This window comes from Nicotiana tabacum, chromosome 19 (genome assembly GCF_000715075.1).
Source record: "Nicotiana tabacum cultivar K326 chromosome 19, ASM71507v2, whole genome shotgun sequence".
Taxonomy (NCBI): Eukaryota; Viridiplantae; Streptophyta; class Magnoliopsida; order Solanales; family Solanaceae; genus Nicotiana; species Nicotiana tabacum.
The window spans coordinates 6,767,986-6,795,687 of record NC_134098.1 but is presented as its reverse complement, the minus strand read 5'-3'; the positions used below and the strand labels follow the sequence as shown (position 1 = coordinate 6,795,687).

Below are 27,702 nucleotides of genomic sequence, written 5' to 3'. Positions count from 1 at the left end.
CATGAATGCCTGAAGCATCGTGGGCTACCTGAAGAGCTGACTGAATCGACCTAGGAGTATGGCCTCTACCAAAATAACCTCTGCCTCTAGATGAAGCACCACCAAAACCACCAAAATAATGAGGCCTCTTCTCAAACACCGTCTCTATACCCTGACTATGAATCATCTCAATCCGTTTAGCAATCTCCATGGCCCTATGGAAAGAAATACCATCACCCATCTCCTTGACTATTTGTAGCCTAATACCAAAAGTAAGACCATCAATAAATCTTCTCACCATCTCCCTATCTGTGGGAATCAAAATAGCTTAATGACAGACTAGATCCACAAATCTGGTCTCATACTGGGTGACATTCATGCCATTATACTGGAGGCGCTCGAACTACCTACGGTATTCCTCTCTTATAGTGAAAGAAATGAACTTCTATAGAAATAGCTACGAAAATGGATCCCAAGTAAGTGAAAGTGAACCAGCTAGTCTATTTTGCACATGATCCTGCCACCACCTCTTGGCAGAACCGGTCATCTGGAACACTACAAAGTCGACTCTATTGGACTCCACAATATTCATGTTGCACAACACTTTGTGGAAACAGTCCCAAATAGTCCTGGGGGTCCTCAGAAAGTGTATAACCAAAGTGAATAGGAAAGACCTTGGTGAACTTTTCCAACCTCATCAATCCCTCAGAAGATATCGCGGGCCTCTCCCCGAGCTGTGTAGCAATAACGGGCTGAACTACCCCAATTGATGGAACTGTTGGAGTCTGATATACAGGATCCATCTACTCTGGAGTGTGAGTAGCAGGAGTCTATGCTTCTCCCTAGCCTGAGAGACAACTGGTGCCATAGAAAATACCCCAGCCTTAGCCACACTCTCCATGATTCCAACTAAGTAGACTAGAGCATCCTGAAGTACGGGTATAGAAATGAATCCCTCCGGGACTTGAGTGGGTCTGACTGGTGATGTCTAAACTGGGAGCTCCTCCTCGTTCTTGGTCTGAGGCTCTGTAATGGGTGTTGCTGCGCATGCTCTAGGCTGAGCTCTGCCTCTGCCTCGGTCCTTACCTCGACCCCGGCCCCTACCCCTAGTAGTGGTTGCAACAGGGGGCTCTGGCTCCTGCCTGGCTGTAGATGATGTGTGTGTTCTCGCCATCTGTGAGAGAACAAGAATATAATGGTTCAAACTTCAGTAATAGAATAAGTCGCACGATAGAGAAAGAAAGAAGTGAAGTTTCCAAAAACCCTATATTCTTTAGAAGATAAGTACATATGTCTCTGTTACAATCCTCCAAACTCTACTAAGCTTCCTCATAACTCATGAGACCTAGGCAACTTAGTGTTCTAATACCAACTTGTCACGACCCAGAATCTCACCCTCAGAATCGTAATGGTGCCTAATATTTTACTTGATAGGCAAGCTAACATTAGCTAAATTACTTAACTAGTTTTAACGATTTAAGATAAAACATTAATATTAACAAATTGTAATCAATTGAAATATACACAATAAAATACTAGCTGACGAAGTCTAAACATATCCCAGAATTTGGAGTCACGTATACATGAGCATCTAGAGTACTACAGATAAAGTCTGAACAAAATACAATTATTTGAAGCTAAATAAACAGTAAATACAGAATGGAAAGGGGACTTCAGAGATGCCGACGCCGAGCAGTTATACCTCAAGTCTCTTAAAGTAATTGAATACGAGCAGTGTTACTACGCGCCATTGGGACCCATACCGGTATCTGCACAAGAAGTGCAGAAGTATTGTATGAGTAAAACCGATCGATGTACTCTATAAGTGTCAAGCGTAATTTCGACGAAGTAATGATGAGGCTATGGAAAGTCATTTACAAATAACCTCTACGAAATAATAATAATAGAAAAACAGAATAATAATAATATCTTTCAAATTATCAACATAAGTAATTCAACAATATTTTAGAAATATCAACATAAAGAAGGTGAATGCACAAAACAATGAAGAATCACAGAATAATCGAAGAATATCTAACAACCAGAAATCTCAAACCCTACAAATTCATCAGTAGAGAACAACGAAACAACCCACATAAATGAAACAACATTATAAAGTTCATCAAATAATATAAGACCAATAAAAGCAGGTAAAACATGTGACAATTAAAGTATACAGTTACGACAAGTAAAGGTACGTGTTGTGTCTAACTTTTACTTGAGGGAATTAGAACTTGTTGAATTACTTGTTATGTGAATTATGTGGGGAAACAACATATCTGCAATGTGACAAGTGTATATTCATGTTTTTGATTATTCCATGATACCTCATGTTATATGCTTAAATTGTTTCATGTTTTTACCCGACTTCAAGGCCATATTTGTTACTTGTCATCTAATTGTTACTTGCCTTGATTTGTTTATTCCTCACATATTTTTTGCTTATTAGCTACGCAAAATGAGTCAAATCAATCTAGGGACCTCCGATTTTAATTTCGGGAATATGCCCAAGTCCAATATTACAATACGGACTTAACAAAATTGTCCAATACCGATTCGAACCGTTTACACAAAATATTGACCGTAATCAACTCTAGCCTTTTTAAGTCAAAATTTCACATAAATGCTTTTCAAAAAGCGACATATGCCATGCACGCAAACCAAGAAATATCAAACGAAGCTAATGGAGGTCTCAAAATATAGAAATAAAGGCTAGTACTCAAAACGACCTATTAGATCGTCATAGTTTCCTTTTATGCATTTATTAGTAGTTGTTGTTACATGCCATTCTTTCCGTTGCTGAGTTATTCTCATGCATTTAGTAGTAGTTGCTAATTCATGTTATCTTTTGCATTGTTAAGCTTATGTTTTGCACTTGAATTGTACTATATCATGAGGATACCTTCATTTGTTAGGTTATTGAAGATGTAGTTGTGAAAGTTATTAACATATTATGGTCTGAAGTTGTTGATTATTGAGATATCTTTCTTTATTGAGTTATTTCTTATTCATTTATTGTTATTGAGATTCTTGTACTTATTGTGGTTGATCCATGGGTTATGTATTATGGTAATATTGGTATTGCTAATTTGGCAATATTGTGGCATATGGGCACGTGTGGTGTGAGTGATGATTCTGTTGTGAAATTGATACGAATGCGGTGGTATAAAGGTGGATATTGAAATGCATGCGGTGAGATAAGGTGAGATTTATACGCGTTTTGCTAGTAAGGTAATTACTTGAAGCCACGCAGCGAGAAAAAGGAGTAAAACGCGAGTAGCTATTTCGAGAAATATTTTTAAAATAAATGCAAGACTCACGCGGTGATATAAGAAATATTGTGATTATGACTTGTGAAATATGAATATGAGGTGTGGTATCTCGGTGGTGATTCTTGTTGAAAATCGTATGTGAAAAGACTCGTTAATTTAAATTGTTAGTCTTTACTTCATTCGTTTTACTTAAATTTGACTGTGTTTGATCACTTGTTGTTCCTGCTATCTGTTCATTCTATCTTGTCCTTTTTTGCCTAAATTTTTCGTTGCTTGCCTTATATCACCATTATGTTTGTTGTCATTTATCTCTTTACTTTTCGTTACTAGATTATATCAATATTTTGTTCACGTTTATTTTATATAGTAGGTTTCTTGACCTGGCCTCATCACTACTCTACCAAGGTTAGGCTTGACACTTACTGGGTACCGTTATGGTGCACTCATGTTATGCTTATGCACATATTTATGCAAATCTAGGTACTTCTGCTCATGTCGGACGCTAATGAGTTGACCCAGTTACTTTGGTGACTTCAACGTATACTTGTTTGACGCTCGCAGGCCTCGAAATCACCTTCTACTATTGTCTTACTACTGTTTATCTTCATTTCAAACATAGTTGTATTTAGAGATTACTAGTGCATTTTTCTATTGAGCTTATGACTCAGTTTCAACGATTTTAGAAATTATTTGACTGTCGTACCATTTGGGTTTTATTATGATAGATAATTAGTTTAATTTTATATCGTATCCATTAAATCTGTTAAAAATATCAATGTATGTTAGGCTTACCTAGTCTTAGAGACTAGGTGTCATCACAACACCCTAAGGTAGAAATTTAGGAACGTGACAAGAGGAGGAGGAAGAAGAAAAGGAAGAGGGAGAGGAAGAAAATGTAGAGAAGGATGAAGAAGAGGAGGAAAGGGAATAAGAAGAAGAGGAAGAAAAAGCGGCGGAAGAAGAAGAAGGAGGAGGAGGAGGCGGAGGAGAGAATGGTTACAAGGTGGAGAATCGAATTCTCACCAACCTAGTGGATCTTTTGACAAAAAAAAAATGAATTTCACCAACAAGGTAAAAATTCAGGTAGTCGATTAACTAGACTACAAAGGTTCCCTAGTATTAGGGATATTTATTGAAAAATCCAACGACATTTCTAGGTGATGCAACATAAATCTATCAGAACCATCAGTTTGCACAAATTGATGTTGGTATTCTTTCAATCTCAAGTGTTGGAAAATTTTGATTATGGAGAATAAAAATTATCAAAGCTTGAGGAGTGTCAAGGACACTATCCTTAATGATATTTTTCCTATACAATGATTAATAAAATTAGGTGCATCCCCAGGATTCAATAAGTTCTTCCAGTTATAAACTGGAAACAAAACTAGTATAAAATTCAATAAAGAAACCCAGCATAGAAGGAGAAGAAATAGAAAATAGTGTTGGAAAATCTATGTCATTATTCACTAGAGTGCCATATGTAGGAGGACGAAGAAGTTTCAGAAAAGTTTGTCTTTAGCTTTCCAAAAATCATGTTTATATAGGTGTTGCTTCAACAGTTAATTAACGATTAATTAGTGGAGAATTTCGAATAGCTAGTTTGTAACGGCTAGTTTGACTATTTCAAGCTGAGAGAAAGTAGATAAAAGAATAAGGAACATTTCCTTTTGAGATACCCACAAATTCTAACAATCCTCCACATATCTTAAAAAAATATTTAAAAAAAATAGTTGAGTACATTTTGCTGGATTTCATATATAATGGAATTTATCTGGTGTCTTATGGGCTATGAACCAGATATAGAAAAAATAAAATTTAACTTACAAAATAATTGGTGACATTGATAACTTTTATGAACCAATAAATTCTTGTGGTAAGCATTGTGACACTTCCTTTTTCCGAGGGGATAGGGGAATGTTTTCAATTAAAGTGACATTAATCGAAATGGGATTATTTATTTAATTCAGAGTCGCCACTTGGAATATTTATGGTGTCCCAAGTCACCAGTTTATTTTAAAATCCCAAATCGAGGAAATTGACTCTATTTATGTTCCGCGAACACAAAAGACCGGGTAAGGAATTCTGTTAACTCGGGAGAAGGTGTTAGGCATTCTCGAGTTCCGTGGTTTTAGCACGGTCGCTCAACTATTAATAATTGGCCTAATTATCTAAATTATTACATGTTTTAGAACCTTTTGTGCATTACCGCTTTTAGTATTTATGGAATATATTTAAATAAGTTGCAATGTCGCGCACCTATTGTTATCATGTGGAACGCATCCGCTATTCACAATATGTTAGATTTTTATTATTGTTTGACGTTCTAGTCGAGTCACGTGAAATGCACACTCGAATTGGGATTTACGTATCGTGACCATGCCACAGGAACCATACCCATGACCACGATAATTTATTATTCGCGTCTAAAGCAAGCTACGATGTTCATGATTAATTGATACATTTGAGATCAAGCGTGAAGGGCCAAGAGTTATGGAATGATTGTTGGAGAAACATCACGTGGATTAAATATGAAAAAGTATGCTTGTTACTAAAGGAGGGATAAGCCAGCAGCATGTTATCACGAAGTGGGCCTGGCATATGACTTATTTTCCTCATCGATTCATTTATGAAATGGGATCAAACTAACAGCCAGTGCTATTATAATCCCAATTCAATTTTCTGATTTCCTAAGACTAACAGATGGCCCAGCCAACGTAAATACTAACCAAACAGCGTACTAGTTTATAAAGCAACTCAAATCAACTTAACAAATTCATGGCAACTCTCACCCAGCTTCAGTTTCAAATTTAAGAATAAAACTAATAAAATTTTATAACAAAATAAGGATCTTAAAACATAACCATATAAACACGAAAGAAACAAACTATATGGAGAACTATTCGAAGATGCTAAAATTCTAAGGTAGAACATTACTCAACTAGAACTAACTGTTACACAAATGGCCACCTTCACGTTATTTAATACAAATTGGACTCATGGTCATGTTGAAACCTTTTCTAATTTTAATTTAACCTGAGAAATTCAATTTCAGATCCAGTTTTAAATGAACAAAATATCTGAATTTCAACACACTTGAGCGCAAATTAGTTGTCTTACAAGTGAAGACTTAACAGTGATTTAACAAAGAATTTTTTGCACACGGATTTATTCTAACTTTATGCATCATAGTAGTTCAACATTAATTCAAATTTGCAATTAGCAGCGATGAACTTTTTCAAACGTATAAGGAACAATCACTGCGAGTTTTATTGCAATATAGCATCTAAACAAAACTTACAGCATTTTCTGGATCGAAATTCATACCTGAATAGCAAACAAAAATCGAAAGCCAAATAAAGGCTGAAAACCAGACGTGATGTTGGAATTCAGCTACTGGACAGCAGAGAAAACAACAGCGAAATCAGCTCATTGGAAATTCGGAACACTCTTTGAAAAATTTTCAGATCTGAAATATTTGCGTTCCAGAGTCTTTGCTGCTCCTGGGTACGCGTATGTTTTCGTTGATGAATAATTGACCGAATGTGTGTAAGTGTGTGTATGTTCTTTGTTTTTTTAGAGTGAGGCTCCGTTCTCAAAAATGGGAATCAAGGAGGGGGTCCGCCGATATCTATGATGATGATGGAGAGGGAACTATGGTGTATTTTAGAGATGAAGGGGGATATTGGGCCGGCGGGTAGTGGGCTGGGGCGAATGGAAGGAAAATGGGTCACTAGAAGCATCTGGCCCAAAGATGTAATGAGACCCCATAGCCTTCTCTTTTCTTTGTTTGTATTTTGCAAGACTAATCAATTTATTTAACACTCTTAATTCCAACTAATTTGTAAAATTAACCTAATGACCTATTTTTCTACAATAAACTAATTCATTTAGCTAACCAATGCATGTAAAGTTACTAATATATTTTTTGGTATTTTAGTGTTTTACAAATGCAATTGATTATACAATTAAAATCTAAAAAATGTAAAAATTAAAAATATTTTTGTATTTTCTTTAGGATTTAAAATACAACTTAAAAATGCATCAAACATGAATACGTACAAAGCAAACTAAGTAAGAATATAGAAAAATAATTTAAAGCTATTTTTTTGGATTTTTTAGGAGTACTTTTATATTAGGGCAAAAATTAGGTGCTCACAAGCATAGGGATCTTATTCATCATATATTACACTCGCAAATATGCCATGTGCGCAAGCCTGGTTTAAATAAATGCTCTAAATATTTTGTCACAAATTTCATAGGAGCGACCGCACTTCACACTCATATAGGTACATCCATCAAGTATATTCCGCATCGCAATACACCACCATAGGTTGGGTTACCGTGTTGATATATCTCAAATTAACAAAAGTCTCATTACCCTCGATGTTTCACTTGCAAGTCAAAAGATCGGCCAAATCCTCTTTTGACTACACATGATGTGTATGAAAAAACTCTCATCTCTAAGCAATTATCTTATCATATTTTGTCTCAAAAGAATGTGTCTACTCTTTCCATTGAAAGATGATCTATTTTCTTAAAATGGTTATTGTGCCTTGGCAATCATAATTCATCGATACAAATATTGCCGATTTAATTCCTACTAGAATACTCACCAAAAGGTTGCTTAATCGGCCTCATTGCCACGCAATTCCGATACTATAACACCTCACAAAAAGATAATCACACAATCGCTAATGAGTTTTTTCTCATCTAAATTAGAGATTCAGTATCATCACTATATCCTTCTAATACAATGAAAAATTCACATATAGAATATTCACTCATAATACTTCTCAAGTAAGGCATAAAATCATCTCAAATGGAAAAAACAAATCATGACTTGCATACAAGTGTCTTTTGAAACATCTTTCAACATATATAAGAATTTATTTTCTTTTGATATATTCTACATTCAAATACCAAAATAAAATTTTCTAAACATAGAAGCAACTTTAACTACTACAAAAAAATCTCAAATTAGTAAAAAAACGGTTCATAATTCAACAATTTCTTCACCCAAATAACTAAGAGACCCAAAGCAAAATAAGTTTTTAGAGCCAAAATTACAACATACATTTTATCTTCCAATGCAGATTTTCGCCACAAAAAAAAAACTCAATTTGTAAGGCTTCAATATTATAATTTAAATAATTTTTTCTCATTTTCCCACTTATGTTCATGCTACATAACTGTTGACAATGCATTCCTGACCCCTACAGTTTCAAAAATTTCAGATTAGGGGGATAATCTTTCCATAACTCATAAGGAGTTTTACAAGATTTTCATAAGGAATTCTATTTTATAGATGAGAAGCTAATATAGCTTCACTCCAAAGATTATAAAATGAATTAACAAGCATGCAAATTATTATTTATTTTAAAAGTCCATTCTTCTTCTCACCTATCAGATTCAGAAGAATATGAAGGTCTTATCTATCTATATTATTTCTAACCATATCACTATCATTATAGTAGTTTATCCAAATTCTACAAAAATTTAATTTGACATATCCACCAAGAAAGTAGAATAAATATTCCTAGCAAAAATTAGTTACAAGGGGAATACAGAAAATAATCATGTCACTTCAATTCAATGCAAATCTACTTGTAGCTCAACTTGTTGTGTTACTCACAAAAAGACTCCACAGATTCAAGCTTTCATCTATCTGTTATACATCTTTGCAATTCCATTGAATCTATCTTATGATGTTTTAGTGTGTGAAGAACTATTAACAAACTGTACAGTTTCATCAAACATGGTTCAACTTCTTCTTCATGCTTAAGTACTACTACCCCATTCGTACTACATAGTCGGGTTGATAATGTAGGAGATAAGGGCGTGTAGTTACCTGCATTTTATACGCAGTTTTGCATTTATGAAATTTAATTTTTAGGAAGAACATCCTAAACTTTGGAGTGAACAATGCACCTTTAAAAGATGAACTTCTATCCATACCTTTGGAACTATGCAACAAAATTGTTCCAGAGAGCACAATAATAAAGCCACATATTCCTGATATAATGCTCCCGAGTCCCAACGTTCTGGTCATATCAGTCGGTGGCAAAGCCAAATATTTCTCCAAGTGTGTTCAAACTTGAAAGAAGTAAAAAAGCAATCACCGACAAAGGGTGTTCAATATATGTTATATACCTTTAAAACCTAATATTTTAATATATGCGCAGTGTATACCAGAGTGTAGGTTCACTCCTGGACTCCCAGTCCTGCAAATAATTCAGAATACAGAGCTCAAAAGGTTTTTTTAGTCAATGTGCAATTAGCTTCACTACCACCGCAAATGTTTTTCATTAGTCAGCATTTCTGAGTAAATGGAATTGTACAAACGATAATTTAGTATAGGGGAGACAACGGCAGAGTTGAAGCTATCTAAGGGCCTGAAACATGGAAAAAGAAAAGTTTTTAAAGCAGAAAATTAAAATGGTTTAATATTAAATTACATGTTATTGCACTATGAGGGTTGAAAAGAAATAGTTCTACACAAGATATATCACTTTAATCAAGAATTAAAAAGCATGATCACCAAAATTTAGCTTTTCTACGAAAATCAAAGTGTTGTCTTTGATTATTTTTTGTGGTTTCTTGGCACTTTGAGTTACCTAGAAGCTCCAACTATCTTAACTTTGATATTCGATGACTTGTGTGTACTTTTTTGTGATGTTAGATGTTTACCCAAAAAACGGATAGAATTGAATTTATACGTAGTTCTAAGGATACGTGATATAAATTGATACAAATTGGGAAAGATATGTAAATGAATATCAAAATTAGTTATAAAAGAAATGAATGCAAATCGAATGAACTAATTAGCCTAAACCTTCAAGTTTTATCACCTTCAAATTGAGTGAAGAATGATTGGTAGAAGAAACAATATGACTAAATATCAAAAGCCAAAAAAAATGATAGTATTTGCTCTCTTTTCTGTATATCTCAAAATGAATCTGTCCCTTCTACAAATGATAACAACTCTTAATATAGTGGGGGAATCCCATTTTGGAAATAATTAAAAATACATAGTGGGGATCCCATGATAGATTAATTAATTAGTTTTTTCTTGATTCAAGCCATGATTTCTGTCGAGATTCTCCCCCTAATTGCGGCTATAACGGCTTTTTTGTTTCTTGGCTCGATCTTTATCTTGGCCGATCACGATCCTGATTGATTTCTGGGGCTTGAGCTCGATCTTGGCCGATCTCTATTTGTTCGACCTCGATGTCTCGAGCTCGATCTTGGCCGATCTCGATCTAGATTAGTTTCTGGGGTCGAGCTCCACAACCAAACTCCGCATCATAGCTCGATATTACAATGACGAACCTTGGTCTATCTTGTTCCAATCTCGAAGGGCAAACCCGATTTTGACCGTATACAGATAGTCTCCTCGTTTCTCGGAAAGAAGATAGCGGGAAACGATATGAATTTTCGAACTCCAACTAGATGGGCAATGACATCAGCGACGAGCCCGATTGTGACGCATGCGACAAACATCCCGTCGGTCCAGTTACCAAGGTATTAAATGCGCGTCAATCGATGGTCGGCCACTACCAGTTTTGAACCATCATTGTGAAACCAATAAATAGGCCCCTTCTTCATCATTTCAAACTTTTACTTTCAAAACTTTTTCATTCCAATCTTCATAGATCTTTGCCTTCTCCAAAGCTTCCTATTTCCAGGCTTTCAAATTTCTTTGCTTGTTCTTCCTAAAATACCAAATACTTCAATCTCCATTCTTCTTTGTTCACAAAAACTAAATGGCCAAAACATCTAAAATCGTTCCGCAGAAAGAGTTTGCTTCCTCATCTCGGCCGGCCAACGAGAAACTAGTGGTGGAGCCACACCTTGAAGAACTTATTCCCGGGGTATGTGTTATTGATTCTGACTTTAAGGTGGAGAAACCCTCATCGGTTGCTAGTCGATGCGAGTCGGTATCGAGATATATATGCTCGATATTCCAAAGCCTTCTCGATCTGGTGAAGAAAGATTGCAATTGGGAAAACAAAAAGGTTGTGATACCGGCATCGGAGGAAGCGATCACTACCCACGTGGAAGGGTACCTGAGTGTTTACACTTATCCTTTCATGCTGGGTCCCCTCGATCCGGTCATCGTCGATTTTTGCAAGAAATACCAGGTGACCCTCTGCCAAATTTACCCTTCTTTCTGGAGGATTGTGATACTGCTCAATTTCTTCGTGAGCAAAATTGACGGGCTTCCCTTTACCCTCGACCACCTTGTAAGATTATATAGCCCTCGACTCTACCAAGGTGGGCTGATAAAGCTTCAACATCGGGCCACCAAGGCATTCACCTCGAGTACAAATGAAGACAAAGATTGGGGCTGGATAGGCCGGTTCGTTCAGATTAAGACCACGGACCTAATCCCGGCTGAGAGCATGCCATTTCTTGAAAAATGGAATATGAAACGTAAGTATGATCCCGTCTTTAATTTCCGTTTGTTGTTTTCACTTCTTCATCCTTTCTTATCAGTGTTTTTATCGATGCAGCCATTGATTGGATGACGGGTGTGGTTCCCTACCTCGAGAACTGGGTCAGGAGCCTGGTTTCAACGTCAACATACGTCGAGCACGCGTGGCGTGATTTGTCAAAGGGCCGGTGGGAGGCTCATACTCTTGGTAAGCCTTCTTCTTGGCTTACCGATTTGCCTATCGTTCAAGCATTTTTTCAAGCATGAGTTTACTCTCTTACTCTTTTTGTAGGTCTCGAAAAGGATGCAGCTATGAGACCCCCGTCCGGTGATGAAGAAGCTTTATCGCCTATCTCGAAGCCGGCGAAGGTGATTAAGAGAAAAAGGGCCTCAAACTCTGAGGGTCAAAAACCCAAGAAGAGAGTGGCCCGTAAACCCAAGGGGAACACAATCCCACTGACTATGGAATCAGTCCAAAGACTAAGGTATAAAGAAGAAGAAGAAGAAGAAGAAGAAGAAGAAGAAGAAGAAGAAGAAGAAGAAGAAGAAGAAGAAGAAGAAGAAGAAGAAGAAGAAGAAGAAGAAGAAGAAGAAGAAGAAGAAGAAGAAGAAGAAGAAGAAGAAGAAGAAGAAGAAGAAGAAGAAGAAGAAGGTGATTCTGGGTTAGTGGCCTGTGCACGAGCTAGCACCGATATTCAGAAAACTTCGGAATCGGTGGGAGTTGATACTGCTCCGTCTAGGCTCGATGAGGTAGAGGAGGAGACTCCGGCCCAAGTTCCCGAGCCGAGGGAAACCGAAGATGCTTTACCTCGGGGTGAAAAAACCATTGAAGAGGCGGTGGATGCCGATGCAGAAACCGGGCTTGAGGCTCGTCAAGACGAAGGCGGCGCCCCAAAAGACCTACTTGGGGCAATAGAGATCGGGGATTCCCCATCTTTTCCTTTATTTTCCCAGTCGATGATATGTGACACTCAGGCCGTGGAGACTTGTCACGGGGAGGGAGCCTATGGAGAGGAAGATCATTTTCGTGGTTATTTTGTTGGGGTAGAAGATGTCACTGGTCTGAGTGAGGTGGAGGCTCCGAAGAAGAGCTCGGGTGAGGTGGGAGCGTATTGTCTTTTCAACGAAGCTCAACAGGCCCTGAATCGGGTAAGTTCATATTTTCTTTGTCAATTTTCATACTTGTATTTTTCTTTCCCTGTATAATTCGTTCTTTCTATTTTTGTAGGCCTGTGTGCTTCATCACAAGCCATTTTTCTAATCCCGGGGGAGCTAAGCCGGTACGAAGCCGAAAATGAGGGCTTACTGAGGAGAGAGATGCTTTCAAGCTTCTCAGTGAGCAGAGAGAAGGAGAAGCAAAAGGACTTCGGGCTGAGCTAGAAGCAACTCGTAAAGAACAAGCTGATCTGGCTGAGTAGGTAAAAAGAATCTTTGAAGTTAATGACACTGACTCGGGCGTGATGGCTAACAGTTCGGTCCCACAGGTCCAGCAAAAGTTTGATGTGATCAGGTAGCTTTGTGTTGAAGTGGACGCAGTGAAACCGGAGGTCGAGGAGTGGAAGAAGAACATGGACCGCCTTGCCTCGGAAAAGGAGGCTGCCCGAGCTCAACTAGCCTCGGTTGAGACCTAACTCCGAAGCTTGAAAGAGAAGGCCTTGGTGCAAGCCAAGAAAATCGAGGAGATCCAGTCTCGGTTGGCCACAGAACTTGCAGCGGCCAAATCGGAGGTCGAAATAGTCACGGCTAATGTTGATCCAATGGTGGTCGTCGACCGGTCCGATGCTGAAGCTGCTCAGCTTCGAGCAAAGGAAGTTGCCGAGGCTGCTCAAGCTCTAGCAAACTGGGTTGCCGAGCATGCTAAATTCCAGTCTCGAAGGGAGACTCTCGAGGAGATCCATGCTCGTGGCTTCGATCTTACAGCCGAGATCGAGAATGCTAAGGAGCTTGAAGCCGAAACCAGCGTGTTGGCCTTTCCTGATGATGATGATACCGGGAGTATGAGCGGATCTGAAAGCGAAAGAGGCCTCGAGGGCGAAGATGCTGCTCCCGTAGAGGACTAAGTCCTTTAGGATTAGTATTTTTTGTGTTTCTTTTAAGACCGTTTCGGTCTTTTGTAGAGAAACTTGATCTGGCCATGCTGCCCTTGTAAATGATTTTTGACATATATATAAAAACTTTCTTCCTTTCCACCTTATAAAATTATGTAGTTGTATTCTAAGATCTGAGGTTTAGACAATTTGATTGGAACTGAATTAGTATAGACCTTAGACTTTATAATCGAGTGAGTTCTTGCTTGAACTCGAAGTAAGGTAACCCTTAGGTGTTTAATTTGAGCGAGGATGGTCTCTCGAACTCAAGACAAAAAACATCCCTTAGGCTTTTGTAAAAAGATTGTTTATGGCTTTGTCCCCTTTTTGGTTTGAAAAAGATTTTTATCATTTGTATTTGCGAAACTTGTAATGCCTTGTAATGAAATAAGGAATTTTTTGAGGGTTCGAATAATTTTGTACTCATTAGAGTTTTTGAGGCTTGATATTATCGAAGCCTTTTATGATTTTATCGTGGTTGGCCTTTTTAACCGGTTTATGAAAGAATTCGAAGGCTTGTTTTGTTACGGAATTCGGACGTCTCCTACCTGTGTTAATTCGGCCGTAGCTTCTTTAGTTCGGGATTTGCCTCTTGGGCTTATTTTCCCGTTTTACTTCGAGCTTGCCCGAAGTGTCAGTCCCCGAGTGGGGTGGCCGTGGCCTATAAAATCGAGGGTTGCCTAAAAGGTCTTATTATATCGGAGTTTATATAATTCGATCTCGTTTATTTTTCGGTCGGCAGTCCCCGATTGTGGGGGTAATCATCTGAACTCCGGTCATGGTCGGCCCTTAAGCTTGGTTACATAATAGATTGAGAATATGAAATTGTAAAGTAGAAAACATTTTTTGAGGTACGAGATATCGGTAAAGAAGAATACTTCTCTTTATAAATCATTATACATGCGTACATGTTCTGTGCTAGGGCTCGAGCAAACTACGCGGGCATGGTTTTGTTGACCGTTTGGCCCTTACAATTTTTTCCTATTGAGACCTTGCTGCCATGAAGTAACTTCTTCGTATCAAACTTGATATTCGAGGGCAATGCCCCCTAGTATGCGAGGTTGATTGTAAAGAGGCCTCGGATACTGTTGAATTGTTCTAAGTTAGCACGATCAATGGTTGCCTCATTAAAAACCTCGCCGGAAAACCCATTTGGGACAAAACCGTATAAGGTAAAAAGAGTGCAACGCGTGCTTTCAGACCTAAAGGCTTCGTGTTGAAGAATCCATCATTGTTTCTGGTCGAACACCTCAAAGGGTTAGTTTTGAAATATAAATAAAAATGGGAGGGGTCGTACCTTAGCAGTAGTATCGTTTTAGGTGCGATATGTTCCAATTACCCGGTAGTTGTTTGTCGTTTATCATGCCGAGCTTGTAGGATCTTTTTTCGATGATTTCAAGAACCTGATACGATCCTTCCCAGTTCGAACCCAGTTTCCCTTCATTCAGATTTAGGGTATTGATGGTGACTTTTCTTAGCACCAAGTCCCTGATGTTAAAATGTCGAAGATTGGTTCTTCGATTGTAGTACCTTTCAATCCGCTATTTTTGGGCGGCCAATCGGACGAGAGCGACTTCGCGTCTTTCGTCCAATAATTCTAGGCTCATATTCATGGTCTCATTATTCGACTCCTCTGTTGCATATCGAAACCTGATGCTAGGTTCTCTTACCTTGATCAGGATCAGAGCTTCGGCACCATAAACCAACGAGAACGGTGTTGCTTCGGTACTGGATTTCGATATTTTGCGGTATGCCCATAGGACCTCGGGTAGTATTTCTCTCCATTTTCCTTTGATGTCGATCAATCTCTTCTTAAAATTGTGGATGATGGTTTTATTGGTCGATTCAACTTGTCCGTTCCCGCTTGGATGATAAGGTGTTGATAGGATCCTTTTGATCTTGTGATCCTCGAGAAATTTAGTTACTTTGCTGCTGATGAATCATTTTCCCTTATCTTATACAATCTCGGATGGCATCCTGAATCGACATATGATGTGGTCCCAAATGAAGTTTATGACTTCCTTTTCTCTGACTTTCTCGAAAGCCTGTGCTTCAACCCATTTAGAAAAATAATCAGTCATAAACAAAATAAACTGAACCTTACCTGAGGCCGATGGGAGGGGGCCAACGATGTCCGTTCCCCATTTCATGAAGGGCCATGGGGATAGGAGCGAGTGGAGTAGTTCCCCGGTTGATGAATCATGGGTGTATGGCTTTGGCATTTGTCACATTTTCGAACGAACTCCCTTGCATCCTTGCCCATATCGGTCTAATAATACTCTGCTCTGATTACTTTATGGATCAGCGAATCGGCACCGGAATGATTTTCACAAGTGCCCTCATGAATTTCCCGTAGGATGTAGTCGGTATCTCCCGGTCCCAAACATATTGCCAATGGTCCATCGAACGTCCTTCTGAAAAGTGTTTCGTCTTTGGACAAAGTGAACTGTGTTGCCTTTGTGCGCAGAGCTCTCGACTCCTTTGGATCTGATGGAAGATTCCCGTTCTTTAAGTACTTTATGTATTTGTTTCTCCAATCCCAAGTTAAACTTATGGAGTTTATCTCGGCATGACCTTCTTCGATTACCGATCTCATGATTTGTACGACAGTCCCCGAGTTGAGTTCGTCGTCTTCGACCGATGAACCTAAGTTTGCAAGAGTGTCGGCCTCGCTATTCTATTCTCGAGGTACATGTTGCAAGGTCCATTCCTTAAAACGATGTAGAGTCACATGTAGTTTATCCAAGTACCTCTGCATTCGATCTTCTCGGACTACAAAAGTACCGTTAACTTGGTTTACCACGAGGAGGGAATCACACTTAGCCTCTACGACCTTCGCTCCCAAGCTTCTAGCTAGTTCGAGACCTGCGATCATGGCCTCATACTCGGCCTCATTGTTAGTCAATTTTGTAGTTCTGATAGACTGTCTAACTACATTACCTGTAGGTAATTTTAGTATGACGCCTAGTCCGGACCCCTTCACGTTCGAAGCACCATCCGTAAAGAGGGTCCAGACTCCCGAAGATGTTCCCGATATTATTAGTAGTTCTTTTTCAATATCGGATACGAAGGTCGGCGTAAAGTCAGCCATGAAGTTCGGCAAGATTTGAGATTTGATGGCAGTTAGGGGTCGATACTCAATATCGTACCCACTGATTTCTATGGCCCATTTGGCCAATCGACCCTAAAGCTTGGGTTTGTGTAAAATATTTCGAAGGGGATAAGTTGTTACAACACATATCGGATGACATTGGAAATATGGTTTTAGTTTCCTAGAGGTGCTTATTAAAGAAAGCTTTAATTTTTCTAAGTGTGGATATCTAGTTTCGGCCTCACCTAAGGTCCGACTGACATAAAAAATAGGGAATTGCGTACCTTATTCTTCTCGGACCAGGACTCCATTTACCGCTATCTCCGAGATAGCTAAGTACAGGTAAAGTTGTTCGTCCACTTTCGGGGTATGAAGCAGCGGTGGGCTCGACAAATACCGCTTTAGTTCCTCTAAGGCCTGCTGGCATTCCGGAGTCCGTGCCAAAATTGCTCTTTTTCTTAAGTAGCGAAAAGAATCGGTGGCTCCTATCTGAGGATCTCGAAATGAATCGTCCTAGGGCGGCTATCCGCCCCGTCAGCCTCTGCACGACCTTTACATTATCCACTACCGTGATATCCTAGATAGCTTTGATTTTATCGGGGTTGATCTCGATTCCCCGATTGGACACCATGAAATCAAGAAACTTGCCTGAGCCAACCCCGAATGCACACTTTTCGAGGTTGAGCTTCATATTGTACTCCCTCAGAATATCGAAAGTTTCCTGCAAATGCTTTAAATGTTCCTCTGCTTACAGGAACTTAACTAACACACCATCAATATAAACTTCCATTGATTTTCCTATTTGTTCTTAGAACATTTGGTTTACTAGGCGTTGATAAGTTGCACCAGCATTTTTTAGACCGAATGGCATTACGTTATAATAGTAGGTACCGTACTTAGTGATAAACGAGGTATTTTCCTGATCCCCGGGTTCATTTGTATCTGGTTGTACCCGGAGTAGGCATCGAGAAAACTGAGAGTCTCGTGGCCGGCCATGGCATCGATCATACGATCGATATTAGGCAAAGGAAAAGAATCCTTGGGGCATGCTTTATTCAGGTCTTTATAATCTACGCACATTCTAAGTTTGTTTCCCTTCTTAGGGACTACCACCACGTTTGCTAGCCATTCGGGGTACTTTACGTATCGAATGAATCCTATTTTGAGAAGTTTGGTTACCTCGTCCTTGATGAAGGCATGTTTAACCTCAGACTAGAGCCTTCTTTTTTGCTTCACCGGATGGAATTTCAGATCCAAGCTTAGTCCATAAGTGGTGATTTCCGGTGGGATCCTTGTCATGTAAAGATGGGACCAAGCAAAACAGTCCATATTAGCTATAATAAATTGAATAAGCTTTTTCCTGAGCTCGGGACTTAACCCCATGCCCAAGTATACCTTTTGTTCGGGCAGATGTTCGATTAGTGTAATTTGCTCGAGTTATTCGAGCGTTTATTTGGTAGCGTCAGAATCATCGGGGACTACGAAGGATCGAGGGATCCCATAATCATTATCTTCGTCAGTCTTCTGCTTCTCTTGTTGGGTCGAGGCTAACATTTGTGATTGCTATTTGGTATCCCGTTTTTCCTTTGAATTTGATCCCTTTGTCGATGAGAGTGATGATATCAGAATCACTTCATCAACGGCAAACATTTCCTTTGCGGCTGGTTGCTTCCCGTAGATTGTTTTGATTCACTCTGGTTTTGGGAATTTTAGAACCTAGTGAAGGGTCGAGGGTACTGCTCTCATGTTGTGGATCCACGGCCTCATGAACAGGGCGTTATACCTCATGTCATCCTCGATCACGTGGAAACTTCATTTCTTGGGTGGTCTCGACCATGTTTATTGGCAGAATTATCTCGCCCTTAGTAGTTTCACATGCCATATTGAATCCGTTTAGTACCAGGGTTGCGGGCATGACCTGGTCCTGTAGACCGAGTTGCTCTACGACCCTCGATCTAATTATGTTAGCCGAACTACCTGGATCAATTAACACGCGCTTAACTTGAGTTTTATACATAAGTACAGATATTACCAGTGTGTCGTTATGGGGTTTCATGATTCCTTCCGCGTCTTCGTCATTAAAGGAGAAGGTTCCTTTTGGTATGTAATCCTGAGCTCGAGATCACTTCTCTCTTACAACCGATATCTTAGTGCGTTTAAGCACTGGCCCCTGGGGACATCGATCCCTCTGATGATCATGTGGATAATGTGTTGTGGTTCTTCTTGTTTGTTTTGTCTATTGAACCCGTTGTTTTTGAAATTATTCTTGTCCCGGTCACCTAAAAACTCTCGAAAGTGCCCTTCATTGAATAACCGGGCTACCTCTTCTCTCAACTGCCTGCAATCTTCCATTATGTGGCCATGGGTGCCATGATACTTGCACATTTGTTTGGGATTTCTCTGGGTTGGATCGGTCTGCAGAGGTCGAGGCCATTTAGTATCTTTGATGCGTCTGATAGCCGATACGATGGTGGATGCATCAATATTGAAGTTATACTCTGACAATCGCGGTGCTTCCTTAGGTCCGGTATGCCTGTCGAAACCATTTTTGCTCATCAGCCCTCGAGACCCTTGGCCTTGATCACTTCTCATTTCACCTCGTACGGAGTTGCGTCCTGGTTCGCTGCCCCTACGATCTTCATTATTTGGATGGTATCAGTCCCTATTCGACCTTGGTTCTCAGTCGATGTCCCTTTTAATAACGTACCCAGAAGGGGGCCTCAACTGGTCGTCTTCGATTCTAATCTTCGATTGATATCGATTATGTACATCGACCCAGGTAACAGTCGGGGTACTCAATCAAGTTCTACTTTAACTGATGTGAAGCCATTGAGCTTCATTCATTTAGTGCTTGGGTGAAATCTTGAACGGCCCAATGGTTCGTGACCGGTGGTAAATCCATTCGTTCCATTTGGAAACGAGATACAAACTCTCTTAGCATCTCGTTATCTTTTTGCCTTACCTTGAAAAAGTCTGACTTCCTGGTCTCGACCTTTATGGCTCCGGCATGTGCTTTACAAAAGAATCTGCAAGCATGGCAAAAGAATCGATAGAGTTAGGTGGTAAATTATGATACCATATCATTGCTCCGTTTGACAGGGTTTCCCCGAATTTCTTTAATAATACGGATTCGATCTCGTCGTCCTCTAGATCGTTCCCTTTAATGGCACATGTGTAAGAGGTGACATGTTCGTTGGGGTCGGTCGTTCCATTATATTTAGGAATCTCAGGCATGCGGAACTTCTTGGGGATCGGTTTAGGAGCTACGCTCGGGGGGAAAGGCTTTTATACGAACTTTTTGGAATCCAAATCCTTTAATATTGGTGGTGCCCCCTGGATCTGATCAACCCTGGAGTTATAAGTTTCTATTATTTTGTCGTTTGCTTCAATCCTATTTTCTCCTGACTCTATCCGTTTTGTCAGTTCCTCGAGCATCTTTATAATTTCAGGGTTAGTCCTCGATTCTTGTTCATTTGACCTTACTACAGCTGGCCCTGTTCTGTGGGTGACCTCTCGGGGTGGACCGGGCTCAGGCCTGCTCGGTGCCTGGGTTTGGCTCTGCAACTGAGCTATTGCTACCTGTTGAGCTTGAAATATTTCGAAAATCATACGTAGATTGATCCCGTCTTCTCCAACATTTTGGGTATTTCGAACTGCAGATCGAATTCCACCATGAATACTATTTTCGGGGCCAGAATGTTAGTTCGCTTCGATGGTCACATGCGAATTAACGTCAATTGGATCCACGGCCCGAGTCCCAACGGGGTCAACGGGTGGCCTTTCATCCCCGGGTGTCACGTTGTTATTCTCATCTTGATGGCCAAATTTGTTGTCAATAGGTAGGGCCATTAACTAAGAGTTCGTCATTTTCAGCCTGAAATCAAAGACACTTCAAATAGTGTGTGTTTTATAGAGGTTTGTATCAAAATAACCACTATTATCCTTAGCCCCAAGGTGGGCGCCAAACTGTTTACCCAAAAAACGGATAAAGTTGAATTTATACGTAGTTCTAAGGATATGTGATATAAATTGATACAAATTGGGAAAGATATGTAAATGAATATCGAAATTAGTTATAAAAGAAATGAATGCAAACCGAATGAACTAGTTAGCCTAAGCCTTCAAGTTTTATCCCATTCAAATTGAGTGAAGAATGATTGGTAGAAGAAACAATATGACTAAATATCAAAAGCCAAAAAAAAGGATAGTATTTGCTCACTTTTCTGTATATCTCAAAATGAATCTGTCCCCTCTACAAATGATAACAACTCTTAATATAGTGGGGGATTTCTATTTTGGATATAATTAAAAATACATAATGAGGATCCCATGATAGATTAATTAATTATCTTTTTCTTGATTCAAGCCATGATTTTTGCTGAGATTCTCCCCCTAATTGCGGCTATAACGACTTTTTTGTTTCTTGGCTCGATCTTGATCTTGGCCGATCTTGATCCAGATTGGTTTCTGGGGCTTGAGCTCAATCTTGGCCGATCTCTATTTGTTCGACCTCGATGTCTCGAGCTCGATCTTGACCGATCTCGATCTAGATTGGTTTCTGGGGCTCGAGCTCGACAATCAAACTCTACATCATGGCTCGATATTACAATGACGAACCTTAGTCCATCATGTTCCAATCTCGAAGGTCAAACTCGATTTTGACCGTATACATTAGAGTTAGAAGATATTTTATCGGTTGCGTAAGGGTTATCAACGGGATTTGTAATGTCCACGGTCATACCACCTATTGCGATTTGTATTTCATTTGATGTTTACAAGGGAAGCAAAGAAGAGAAGAATGGTAAGGAGTAAAAATACATAAAGTCCTAAAGTTTAACTTGTTGTTCAGTTTAGCAAACAAGTTAGAAAAGACCAATAAATTTGAATACCAGCAATTAGCTCGAATTTCCATTAGAACAAACTTTGTAAATTATACATAGCAGAAAGAGAAGAAGATGGAGATCTGTTGATTTTTGATATCTTTCGTTTTGGAGAGGAATAAGATATTCATAAACTCTTTAGGTGTCTGTTAGAATTAACAGACTTATTTTGCGAATAGGCACCTTTTTAAGACAAATAATCACCTTTTCAAAACCATTAAACTGTTAAAATGTTTTGATAATTTAAAAACGTTCTTTCTTAAATAACAAAATAAGTGTCCAAGTGCCCAATCTTGACTATTAATAATATAGTCAAATTTTAGTTTCCCTCCAAAACACCTTTCAAATTTTTTAAGCCATGTAAAAAAAAAGGAAGTGGTTATATACACTCTTCCTTTCTTTATTTGTCCAAAGAAGACGAGTTTCCTCCTCTTAAAAGCTAACCCATCAACACTAACTAATCTAACACGTTCATTTGTGTAACAACACATATTTCTACAACACACATAAAAACCCAAGTCTCTGGGTAAATCAACCAGTTCTTTCACTAAAAAGTTAATTTTAGTGAAGTACCAAGAGCTTTAACACTCATAACCTGCATAATAAACCCAATGAAAACTATACAATCGAAAGTATTTAAGAAATTTTTATTTCTTGAAGAAGAGAAAATAGATTCTCAAATTATAAGCATTATGGAAAGGCAAATACACAATGGAAGAGAATCCAAATAGATGTTATATTTTTTAATCATATTCAAATATCACTGGCTAAAGTAATTCCAAAAAGTCAATAAGTGTAAATCATGTTTATTTGAATAAGGTAAATATACATTCCGATAAACATATTTATTTTTAACCTATTAAAACTAGCCCTAGGGTAGCCATTAGAGAGCTTTGGGTTGCTAGTGAAGAAGAAGAAGATTCTAGAGAGAGAAAAAATGCAAAGCTCTTATTCAGTGTAATCAATCTCTGAACAGTGATTGTGCATATATATATATATATATATATATATACACTAACGCACTCATCTAACTAACAAACCTTATACACATGCGCTAACTAAGAACTCTAACTAATTCTAGAAGTGTACACCATAAATAGCTCACTGTACAATCACTACTTATCTCTATACTCCCCCTCAAGTTGAGAATGGAAAATATTTTTCATTCCCAACTTGGAGACTAAAACTACATGTTGACGATGCCCCAATGCCTTTGTCAAAATGCCAGCTGGTTGTTCCTGAGTAGCTATGTGTGCAGTCTTTATCAACCCTTCTTGTATCTTCTCTCTGATGAAATGACAGTCAATGTCAATATATTTTGTTCTCTCATGATATATGGGATTTGCAGCAATCTGTAGAGCAGCTTTGTTGTCACAATATAAATCCATAGGCAGCTTGACACTAACTCCTAGCTCTTTCATCAGCCCATTCAACCATGTTAGCTCAGCTACAATGTGAGCCATGCTTCTATATTCTGCTTCAGCTGAACTCCTGGATATGGTGCTTTGCTTCTTTGCCTTCCATGAGATTAGTGAGGTTCCCAGCTTGACACAAAAACCTGTAATTGACTTTCTAGACATGCGGCAAGAGGCCCAATCAGAGTCACAGAATGCCTCTACCTTTTCTTCACCTCTACTTGACATTAGTAACCCAAGACCTGGTTGTTTCTTAATGTACTTCACTCTGTGTATAGCAGCTTCATAGTGGGATGTCTTTGGTGCATGCATGAATTGGCTTAGGCATTGTACTGCATACTGGCCTAGTAATGGTCAAGTATAATAACTTGCCAATGAGTCTCTGGAAGTTGTTTCTGTCCTTCAATGGCTCATCTGTATCAGTTCTCTGCACACATTCATCATATTCTGTGCTTGTTAGCTTTAGGTTTTGTTCCATAGGTGTGTCTTTAGGTTTTGATCCTGACAGTCCTGCTTCTGATATCATCTCTAGAGCATATTTCCTTTGAGACATTAGAATGCCTTCTTCGGACCTGGCAAACTCCATTTCCAGAAAATATCTAAGCTCTCTAAGGTATTTCAATTTGAAGCTTTTATGGAGGGCACTTTTAGCTTGGTGTATTTCTTTCAAGTCATTACCTGTGACAAGCAAGCCATCTACACAGACAAGAATAAGCACAAACTTGTTATTAGTAGTCTTAGTGAACAATGAATAATCATGTTTGCTCTACTAAAAACCAGAGGATAGCAAGGCCCGTGTCAGCTTCACATTCCATTGTCTAGAAGCTTGTTTCAAGCCATATAATGATTTGAGTAGTCTGCACACCTTATACTCCCCATGACTACCAAATCCCTCAAGAAGAGTCATATAAACTTCCTCAGTAAGATCACCATTTAGAAAAACATTATGCACATCCATTTGGTACACATGCCAATGTCTAAAGGCAGCAATAGCTATAACAGTCCTTACTGTGGTCATCTTAGCCATAGGGGAAAAAGTATCATGAAAGTCAATTCCTTCTTGTTGGGTGTAACCCTTAGCAACCAATCTAGTTTTAAATCTCTCCACAGAACCATCAGTATTATACTTGATGTTGTAGACCCATTTGCAACCTATGGGGGACCTTACCAGGTGGTAAGTCAACCACATCCCAAGTATGGTTTTGTTCTAAGGCTTCAATCTCAAGGTTCATAGCCTTAATCTACCTATCATCTTTAATGGCTTGTGAGTAAGAAGTAGATTCAATATTAGCTGAAAAAGAAGCAAGAAAAGACTGGAAATGAGCAGGGAGATGAGAGTAAGAAGCAAAGTGATGAATGAGGTAAAGGCATACAGTAGAAGCTGAAGGTAAAAGATGGTGAATGTAATCAGTTAGCCAAATAGATAGTTTAAGTGTTCTACCAGATCTTCTGGGCAACAAAGAATCAGTAGGAGGATCAATGGGAGGAATAAGAGGAGGATCAGAAGGATCAGGTGAAACAGTAGAGGGAAGAGAATTAATAGGATCAGGAGAACAAATAGGTGAATTACTAGATTGAGCAGGATCATTAGGAAGGGGAATGATGTCATTGGAAATGGATTGGTGGTCAGGTGTGTGAGATGGTAGAGGAGCAGAATTGGGAAAGAAAGGAGATGAAGTAGAAGATGGATCATAAGTAGCAAGAAACTTACTCGTGGGATGTTTGAAGAGATATAGATTTTCATGAAAGACAATATCCCTGCAAACTATGAATTTGTTGGCTTCAATGTCATATATTCTATATCTCTTTTGAGTAGTAGCATAGCCCATAAAGACACCAGGGACAGATTTAGGAGTAAATTTGTCATGAAAATCTGGTTTTGTGGCATAGCAGAGGTATCCTAAAGTTCTGATGTGAGAAAAAATAAGAGTTTTACCATGAAAAATCTCATAAGGTGACTTTCCATGTAGAATAACACTTGGTAGTCTATTAATGATATAAGTAGCAGTAAGAATCCCCTCATAACTTCAAGGGTATGTTAGCCTGAAACCTCAAGGCCCTTCCTACTTCTAGGATATGTCTGTACTTCCTCTCCACAACACTATTTTGTTGTGGAGTGTGAACACAGCTACTTTGGTGGATGATCCCCTTAGTTTTTAAAAGATTATAGAAGAGGTTGTTAAAAAAATCATGGCCATTATCTGATCTAAAGGCTTTAACAGTGGTTGAGAACTGATTTTCAACAAGATGTAGAAATTCAGTTAAAATGACACACACATCACTTTTTAACCTCAAAAGAAAAGTCCAAGTCATTCTTGAATAGTCATCAACAAGAGTAAGAAAATATTTGAATCCATTGTAAGTACAGACTCTATATGAACCCCACACATCCATATGTACCAGTTGAAAGACACAATTAGACTTGGAAGTACTAACAAGGAAAGGTAGCCTAGTTTGTTTAGCTAGTGGACATACAGGACAGTGACAAGTAGAAATACAGGACAACTGTTTATTTAAATCATGGATCTTTTTCAATACTGCAAGAGGTGCATGACCCAACCTTTAGTGCCATAATGAACTTGAATTTGACTGAATTGAAGCGGACACACAATTAGAGGCAGAAGTAGTAACAAGTGTTGAGGGATTGAGGATGTAGAGACGACCCTTGAGTTTACCAATCCCCTTCACCATGCCACTGAAGAGGTCCCGAAAGACACAAAAATCAGGATAGAAATGAACTGAGCTGTTTAACTCTTTTGTATATCTAGAAACAGAGAATAGATTAAATTGGAATTCAGGAACATAAAGAACATCATAAAGGATTTCTGAGTTAGGCAAAGTACATGATCCAGTATGAGTAACTTTAGTACTATTTTCATTTGGTAAATGTACAGTAGGTGATTTGAGTTCAGGTACATGGTATACTGATGATAGTAGATGTAAGGCAGAAATAATGTGATTAGAAGCCCCAGTATCTATAATCCAAGGTCTTTGGTTAGTAGTAAAGTTACCTGCCATGTTGGCTGAGGCATCAGAACCCTTTTCCTTATTCAGTAGCTTGAGAATTTGTTGATATTGTTCAGCAGTGAAAGGATGGATAGTTGGAACAACATTCCTATGCACACCAGCGTTAACTTCCTCCCCAATAGTCACATTATGTGCTACAGCTGATGATTGTTCATATGATCCTATTTTCCTGTTGTTGCATTTGAATCCAGATGGGTATCCAATCAATTTGTAGCAACCTTCCCTCGTATGACCCTTCATTTTGCAGTAATCACAGTATAACCCAGCATTTCTCTTAGGCTTAACATTGAAGGCATTTGCAGAAGCTAGTGCAGTATGATCAATATCCACAGGAGCACTTCTTAATATACCACCATGTATTACTAAATCATTGTTCTTCCTCTGACTTTCTTTCTGAATAATCATGGAGTAGGCTTGATCAAGAGAGGGTGTTGGATGCATCATGAGAATTTGGCTCCTTTGTGGTATATAAGTGTCATTTAATCCCATCAAAAATTTCATGAGTTTCTGTTGGCATAAAAATTCAATGAATGGTCCTGACCTCTCACAATCACAAGGTTCTGGAATCAACGACTCGAATTCATCCCACAAATCATTTAGATTTGAAAAATATACTGATACACTAGAAACTCCATGTACCAATGAGCTAATCTCTATATTCATGTGATAAATTTTGGTTGAATTTACCTTATCAAACCTGGTCTTCAACATAATCCAGACTTTCTGTGCATTTTAGGAGAATACAATTCCCTTTCTAAGCTCCTTCGCCACCGAGCTCATTATCCACGATTGAACAATTACATTGCATCGATCCCACTGACGCAATTGGAAGGTATTGTCGACGTACAAATCTCTAGTGCAGGTTCCATCAATAAACTCCAATTTATTCTTCCCAAGGAGTGACATTTTCATAGATCGACTCCATTCCGAATAATTTTCAGTTCCTATGAGTAATTGTGGGACGATTTGTAAACCAGGTGTGTAGGAGGGATGTACATACAAAGGATCATTACAATCAATGTGTTGATTGTTTGCATGTGAAGATCCTACTGTGTTTTCAACTGTTTGATTCGCCATTGAAGACAATTTTTAAAGTTTTGAGATCAAAAATTGAGCTTGAGAGACGATGATGAATTGAGAAATTTTTTAACCCAAAACTGAGAGAAATCAAAGAAGAGAGGAAATTTGAAGATCGGAGTCTGTCGCTCAGAATCGTCGAGCATCGTGGCTCTGATACCATGTTAAAACTAGCCCTATGGTAGCCATTAGAGAGCTTTGGGCTGTTAGTGAAGAAGAAGAAGATTCTAGAGAGAGAAAATAATGCAAAGCTCTTATTCAGTGTAATCAATCTCTTAACAGTGATTGTGCATATATATATATATATACTCTTGCACTCATCTAACTAACAACCCTTATACACATGTGCTAACTAAGAACTCTAACTGATTCTAGAAGTGTACATCTTAAATAGCTCAATGTACAATCACTACTTATCTCTACATAACCTATTTACGTAC

The 27,702-nt window shown here is 38.7% G+C and overlaps 1 protein-coding gene and 1 long non-coding RNA gene across 2 annotated transcripts; both read right to left on the bottom strand.

Annotated features, from left to right (window-relative positions):
• Positions 1-1,474: 1,474 nt before the first annotated feature.
• LOC107797079 (uncharacterized) lies at positions 1,475-6,880 on the bottom strand. Its single transcript, XR_001650584.2, has 2 exons — positions 6,576-6,880; positions 1,475-1,748 (listed from the first exon to the last, which is right to left on the bottom strand). It is a non-coding gene; the product is annotated as an uncharacterized LOC107797079 (long non-coding RNA).
• An 18,840-nt stretch (positions 6,881-25,720) lies between these two features.
• Positions 25,721-26,848, bottom strand: LOC142173359 (uncharacterized). Its single transcript, XM_075238940.1, has one exon. It carries the CDS (start codon positions 26,846-26,848, stop codon positions 25,721-25,723), a length of 1,128 nt encoding a protein of 375 aa, XP_075095041.1.
• Between the last annotated feature and the right edge of the window lie 854 nt (positions 26,849-27,702).

Coding starts and splice junctions, on each gene's coding strand:
- LOC142173359 (XM_075238940.1), bottom strand. CDS start 26,848: ATGAATATAGAGATTAGCTCATTGGTACATGGAGTTTCTAGTGTATCA.